The sequence below is a fragment of the Pelophylax lessonae genome, assembly GCF_965119305.1.
Source record: "Pelophylax lessonae genome assembly, chromosome: 7".
NCBI lineage: Eukaryota > Metazoa > Chordata > Amphibia > Anura > Ranidae > Pelophylax > Pelophylax lessonae.
In genome coordinates, this window is record NC_138774.1 from 301,846,804 (window position 1) to 301,854,810 (window position 8,007).

The window sequence follows — 8,007 nt, forward strand, 5'->3', positions numbered from 1 at the left end:
GTCTGGATATACAGTGATGGTGTGATGTAGAAGGTTGGGGTGAAGATTGGGAAGGGATGGTGTTGCCTCATGGAATGGACCTGTCTGGATATACAGTGATGGTGTGATGTAGAAGGTTGGGGTGAAGATTGGGAAGGGATGGTGTTGCCTCATGGAATGGACCTGTCTGGATATACAGTGATGGAGAAGGTTGGGGTGAAGATTGGGAGGTTAGGTCGTTGCCTCATGAAATGGACCTGTCTGGGTTTATAATGATAGTACAATGTTACTTACCAGCTAGAGAGGCATCAAATCCCATGTCCTCGATAGCAGCTCTGATGGTCTCCTGGCTGGTAACGTTGGGGTCATATTCCACAGTCCCAGTAGCATCTCCCAGTGATACCTGGATGGATCTGACACCAGGCTTCTGGGAGATGAGGCCTTCAATAGACTGAACACAAGAATTACAGGTCATGCCTTGAATGTTAATGACGGTGATGTTGGATGGACTCGCCTGACTGGTCCTCTTGGAAGAGGTTTTCTCTAGAGAAGTGGCTCCTGAGATTACCTGGACTCTGAGTGGTTGGATATATTCCAGGCCATTACAAAGGCTCACCTTAAACATCCCTGGAGGCACAGCTTCTATAGCTCTACACAGTGCATCGGAATTCGTGAGATTTGGATTGTAATTTATGACTGCTGATTTTTTCTCTAAGGACACCTCCACATTGGACACCCCGGGATGGGAGGCCATGTTGCTTTCAATGTTTATAACACAAGACTTGCAGTGCATGCCATCTACTTGGAAGACAGCTCTTGTTAGGTCAGTAGGTAGCTTTGGTCTTGGCAGTGAAACGTCCCGGTTACCATTAATCTGTCCATTTGTCAATCGGCCAACATCAATCGTTCCCAGTTTTGAGGGCGGCTTGCTCTTAATTGATGCTGAAAAACCCGCTTTTTCAATTTGGCTCCTGATCTCTGCAGGTGTGATGAGGTGAGGCTGGTAGATGATGAGAGCCTCCTGGCTATCCAGGGAAACTAATCATAAAGAGGAAGATCAATGTGTCAATTCTCTATATAATGAAATTTAAAGGTAACCCCTCCCAATCCCCTCCCCCAGAACACGCCTCAGCATTCATTGTATTCCTTTACCTTGTTCCTGTAGTTATAAATCGCAATCATTCCTCCCCCCCCCTCCCCCCCGAGACATCACCAGGCTGGGAACATTATTGTAGGGGCTGCTTCTGGGAGCTCCATTACTACTGTAAGCACCCAGAACTACATCTCCCACAATCCCCTTCCCACATTGTGGTGCTCAGCTGTGATGTGAAGTCTGAGCTCCCTATACAGTATCTCACAAAAGTAAGTACACCCCTCCCATGTGACAACACTGAAGAAATGTGACTTTGCTACAATGTAAAGTAGTGAGTGTACAGCTTGTATAACAGTGTAAATTTACTGTCCCCTCAAAATAACTCAACACACAGCCATTAATGTCTAAACCGCTGGCAGCAAAAGTAAGTACACCCCTAAGTGACAATCTCCAAATTGGGCCCAAAGTGTCAATATTTTGTGTGACCACCATTATTTTCCAGCACTGCCTTAACCCTCTTGGGCATGGAGTTCACCAGAGCTTCACAGGTTGTCACTGGAGTCCTCTTCCCCTCCTCCATGATGACATCACAGAGCTGGTGGATGTTAGAGACCTTCCCCTCCTCCATCTTCTGTTTGAGGATCCCCCACAGATGCTCAATAGGGTTTAGGTCTGGAGACGCTTGGCCAGTCCATCACCTTTACCCTCAGCTTCTTTAGTAAGGCAGTGGTCATCTTGGAGGTGTTTGGGGTCGTTATGTTGGAATATTGCCCTGCCCCCCAGTCTCTGAAGGGAGGGGATCATGCTCTGCTTCAGTATGTCACAGTACATGTTGGCATTCATGGTTCCCTCAATGATCTGTAGATCCCCAGTGCCGGCAGCACTCATGCAGCCCCAGACCATGACACTCCCACCACCATGCCTGACTGTAGGAAGACACACTTGTCTTTGTACTCCTCACCTGGTTGCCCCCACACACGCCTGACACCATCTGACACCAAATAAGTTTATCTTGGTCTTATCAGAGCACAGGAGATGGTTCCAGTAATCCATGTCCTTAGTCTGCTTGTCTTCAGCAAACTGTTTGCGGGCTTTCTTGTCCATCATCTTTAGAAGAGGCTTCCTTCTGGGATGACAGCCATGCAGACCAATTTGATGCAGTGTGCGGCGTATGGTCTGAGCACTGACAGGCTGACCCCTCCCCCACCCCTTCAACCTCTGCAGCAATGCTGGCAGCACTCATACGTCTATTTCCCAAAGACAACCTCTGGATAGGGCGCTGAGCACGGCACTCAACTTCTTTGGTGGACCATGGTGAGGTCTGTTCTGAGTGGAACCTGTCCTGTTATACCACTGTATGGTCTTGGCCACCGTGCTGCAGCTCAGTTTCAGGGTCTTGGCAATCTTCTTATAGCCTAGGCCATCTTTATGTAGAGCAACAATTCTTTTTTCAGATCCTCAGAGAGTTCTTTGCCATGAGGTGCCATGTTGAACTTCCAGTGACCAGTATGAGAGAGTGAGAGCGATAACACCAAATGTAACACACCTCCCCCCATTCACACCTGAGACCTTGTAACACGAGTAACGAGTCACATGACACCGGGGAGGGAAAATGGCTAATTGGGCCCAATTTTGACATTGTCACTTAGGGGTGTACTCACTTTTGTTGCCAGCGGTTTAGACATTAATGGCTGTGTGTTGAGTTATTTTGAGGGGACAGCAAATTTACACTGTTATACAAGCTGTACACTCATGGGAGGGGTGTACTTACTTTTGTCAGATACTGTATGAAATGTTGGGGTGCACAGCTGTGATATGTAGTCTGAGCTCCCTATATATAATGTTGGGGTGCACAGCTGTGATATGTAGTCTGAGCTCCCTATATATAATGTTGGGGTGCACAGCTGTGATATGTAGTCTGAGCTCCCTATATATAATGTTGGGGTTCTCAGCTGTGATATGTAGTCTGAGCTCCCTATATATAATGTTGGGGTGCACAGCTGTGATATGTAGTCTGAGCTCCCTATATATAATGTTGGGGTGCACAGCTGTGATATGTAGTCTGAGCTCCCTATATATAATGTTGGGGTGCACAGCTGTGATATGTAGTCTGAGCTCCCTATATGTAATGTTGGGGTGCACAGCTGTGATATGTAGTCTGAGCTCCCTATATATAATGTTGGGGTGCACAGCTGTGATATGTAGTCTGAGCTCCCTAAATATAATGTTGGGGTGCACAGCTGTGATATGTAGTCTGAGCTCCCTATATATAATGTTGGGGTGCACAGCTGTGATATGTAGTCTGAGCTCCCTATATATAATGTTGGGGTACTCAGCTGTGATATGTAGTCTGAGCTCCCTATATATAATGTTGGGGTGCACAGCTGTGATATGTAGTCTGAGCTCCCTATATATAATGTTGGGGTGCACAGCTGTGATATGTAGTCTGAGCTCCCTATATATAATGTTGGGGTACTCAGCTGTGATATGTAGTCTGAGCTCCCTATATATAATGTTGGGGTGCACAGCTGTGATATGTAGTCTGAGCTCCCTATATATAATGTTGGGGTGCACAGCTGTGATGTGTAGTCTGAGCTCCCTATATATAATGTTGGGGTGCACAGCTGTGATATGTAGTCTGAGCTCCCTATATGTAATGTTGGGGTGCACAGCTGTGATGTGTAGTCTGAGCTCCCTATATATAATGTTGGGGTGCACAGCTGTGATATGTAGTCTGAGCTCCCTATATATAATGTTGGGGTGCACAGCTGTGATATGTAGTCTGAGCTCCCTATATGTAATGTTGGGGTACTCAGCTGTGATATGTAGTCTGAGCTCCCTATATATAATGTTGGGGTTCTCAGCTGTGATATGTAGTCTGAGCTCCCTATATATAATGTTGGGGTACTCAGCTGTGATATGTAGTCTGAGCTCCCTATATATAATGTTGGGGTGCACAGCTGTGATATGTAGTCTGAGCTCCCTATATGTAATGTTGGGGTGCACAGCTGTGATATGTAGTCTGAGCTCCCTATATATAATGTTGGGGTGCACAGCTGTGATATGTAGTCTGAGCTCCCTATATGTAATGTTGGGGTGCACAGCTGTGATATGTAGTCTGAGCTCCCTATATATAATGTTGGGGTGCACAGCTGTGATATGTAGTCTGAGCTCCCTATATATAATGTTGGGGTTCTCAGCTGTGATATGTAGTCTGAGCTCCCTATATATAATGTTGGGGTGCACAGCTGTGATATGTAGTCTGAGCTCCCTATATATAATGTTGGGGTGCACAGCTGTGATATGTAGTCTGAGCTCCCTATATATAATGTTGGGGTACTCAGCTGTGATATGTAGTCTGAGCTCCCTATATATAATGTTGGGGTGCACAGCTGTGATATGTAGTCTGAGCTCCCTATATATAATGTTGGGGTGCACAGCTGTGATATGTAGTCTGAGCTCCCTATATATAATGTTGGGGTGCATAGCTGTGATATGTAGTCTGAGCTCCCTATATATAATGTTGGGGTGCACAGCTGTGATATGTAGTCTGAGCTCCCTATATATAATGTTGGGGTGCACAGCTGTGATATGTAGTCTGAGCTCCCTATATATAATGTTGGGGTTCTCAGCTGTGATATGTAGTCTGAGCTCCCTATATGTAATGTTGGGGTGCACAGCTGTGATATGTAGTCTGAGCTCCCTATATATAATGTTGGGGTGCTCAGCTGTGATATGTAGTCTGAGCTCCCTATATATAATGTTGGGGTACTCAGCTGTGATATGTAGTCTGAGCTCCCTATATATAATGTTGGGGTGCACAGATGTGATATGTAGTCTGAGCTCCCTATATGTAATGTTGGGGTGCACAGCTGTGATATGTAGTCTGAGCTCCCTATATATAATGTTGGGGTACTCAGCTGTGATATGTAGTCTGAGCTCCCTATATATAATGTTGGGGTACTCAGCTGTGATATGTAGTCTGAGCTCCCTATATATAATGTTGGGGTACTCAGCTGTGATATGTAGTCTGAGCTCCCTATATATAATGTTGGGGTGCACAGATGTGATATGTAGTCTGAGCTCCCTATATGTAATGTTGGGGTGCACAGCTGTGATATGTAGTCTGAGCTCCCTATATATAATGTTGGGGTGCACAGCTGTGATGTGTAGTCTGAGCTCCCTATATATAATGTTGGGGTGCACAGATGTGATATGTAGTCTGAGCTCCCTATATATAATGTTGGGGTGCACAGCTGTGATATGTAGTCTGAGCTCCCTATATATAATGTTGGGGTGCACAGCTGTGATATGTAGTCTGAGCTCCCTATATATAATGTTGGGGTGCACAGCTGTGATATGTAGTCTGAGCTCCCTATATATAATGTTGGGGTGCACAGCTGTGATATGTAGTCTGAGCTCCCTATATATAATGTTGGGGTGCACAGCTGTGATATGTAGTCTGAGCTCCCTATATATAATGTTGGGGTGCACAGCTGTGATATGTAGTCTGAGCTCCCTATATATAATGTTGGGGTGCACAGCTGTGATGTGTAGTCTGAGCTCCCTATATATAATGTTGGGGTTCTCAGCTGTGATATGTAGTCTGAGCTCCCTATATATAATGTTGGGGTGCACAGCTGTGATATGTAGTCTGAGCTTCCTATATATAATGTTGGGGTGCACAGCTGTGATATGTAGTCTGAGCTCCCTATATATAATGTTGGGGTGCACAGCTGTGATGTGTAGTCTGAGCTCCCTATATATAATGTTGGGGTGCTCAGCTGTGATATGTAGTCTGAGCTCCCTATATATAATGTTGGGGTGCACAGCTGTGATATGTAGTCTGAGCTCCCTATATGTAATGTTGGGGTGCACAGCTGTGATATGTAGTCTGAGCTCCCTATATATAATGTTGGGGTACTCAGCTGTGATATGTAGTCTGAGCTCCCTATATATAATGTTGGGGTGCACAGCTGTGATATGTAGTCTGAGCTCCCTATATATAATGTTGGGGTGCTCAGCTGTGATATGTAGTCTGAGCTCCCTATATGTAATGTTGGGGTGCACAGCTGTGATATGTAGTCTGAGCTCCCTATATATAATGTTGGGGTGCACAGCTGTGATATGTAGTCTGAGCTCCCTATATATAATGTTGGGGTGCACAGCTGTGATATGTAGTCTGAGCTCCCTATATATAATGTTGGGGTTCTCAGCTGTGATATGTAGTCTGAGCTCCCTATATATAATGTTGGGGTGCTCAGCTGTGATATGTAGTCTGAGCTCCCTATATATAATGTTGGGGTTCTCAGCTGTGATATGTAGTCTGAGCTCCCTATATATAATGTTGGGGTGCACAGCTGTGATATGTAGTCTGAGCTCCCTATATGTAATGTTGGGGTGCACAGCTGTGATATGTAGTCTGAGCTCCCTATATATAATGTTGGGGTGCACAGCTGTGATATGTAGTCTGAGCTCCCTATATATAATGTTGGGGTACTCAGCTGTGATATGTAGTCTGAGCTCCCTATATATAATGTTGGGGTGCACAGCTGTGATATGTAGTCTGAGCTCCCTATATATAATGTTGGGGTGCACAGCTGTGATATGTAGTCTGAGCTCCCTATATATAATGTTGGGGTGCACAGCTGTGATATGTAGTCTGAGCTCCCTATATATAATGTTGGGGTGCACAGCTGTGATATGTAGTCTGAGCTCCCTATATATAATGTTGGGGTGCACAGCTGTGATATGTAGTCTGAGCTCCCTATATATAATGTTGGGGTGCACAGCTGTGATATGTAGTCTGAGCTCCCTATATATAATGTTGGGGTGCACAGCTGTGATATGTAGTCTGAGCTCCCTATATATAATGTTGGGGTTCTCAGCTGTGATATGTAGTCTGAGCTCCCTATATATAATGTTGGGGTGCACAGCTGTGATATGTAGTCTGAGCTCCCTATATATAATGTTGGGGTGCACAGCTGTGATATGTAGTCTTAGCTCCCTATATATAATGTTGGGGTGCACAGCTGTGATATGTAGTCTGAGCTCCCTATATGTAATGTTGGGGTGCACAGCTGTGATATGTAGTCTGAGCTCCCTATATATAATGTTGGGGTGCACAGCTGTGATGTGTAGTCTGAGCTCCCTATATATAATGTTGGGGTGCACAGCTGTGATATGTAGTCTGAGCTCCCTATATATAATGTTGGGGTACTCAGCTGTGATATGTAGTCTGAGCTCCCTATATATAATGTTGGGGTGCACAGCTGTGATATGTAATCTGAGCTCCCTATATATAATGTTGGGGTGCACAGCTGTGATATGTAGTCTGAGCTCCCTATATATAATGTTGGGGTGCACAGCTGTGATGTGTAGTCTGAGCTCCCTATATATAATGTTGGGGTGCACAGCTGTGATATGTAGTCTGAGCTCCCTATATATAATGTTGGGGTACTCAGCTGTGATATGTAGTCTGAGCTCCCTATATATAATGTTGGGGTGCACAGCTGTGATGTGTAGTCTGAGCTCCCTATATATAATGTTGGGGTGCACAGCTGTGATGTGTAGTCTGAGCTCCCTATATATAATGTTGGGGTGCACAGCTGTGATATGTAGTCTGAGCTCCCTATATGTAATGTTGGGGTGCACAGCTGTGATATGTAGTCTGAGCTCCCTATATATAATGTTGGGGTGCACAGCTGTGATATGTAGTCTGAGCTCCCTATATATAATGTTGGGGTGCACAGCTGTGATGTGTAGTCTGAGCTCCCTATATATAATGTTGGGGTGCACAGCTGTGATATGTAGTCTGAGCTCCCTATATATAATATTGGGGTGCACAGCTGTGATATGTAGTCTGAGCTCCCTATATATAATATTGGGGTGCACAGCTGTGATATGTAGTCTGAGCTCCCTATATATAATGTTGG

General features: G+C 45.1%; 1 protein-coding gene across 2 annotated transcripts in view; it reads right to left on the minus strand.

Moving 5' to 3' along the window:
• The window catches only part of ATP7A (ATPase copper transporting alpha), a 108,578-nt gene that overhangs the window by 59,182 nt on the left and 41,389 nt on the right, over positions 1–8,007 (minus strand). For both annotated transcript variants that reach the window (XM_082262796.1, XM_082262795.1), the window contains exon 4: positions 274–1,017. In XM_082262796.1, the coding sequence (XP_082118922.1) occupies positions 274–1,017 (744 nt within the window). The remainder of the gene's footprint in view (positions 1–273; positions 1,018–8,007) is intronic.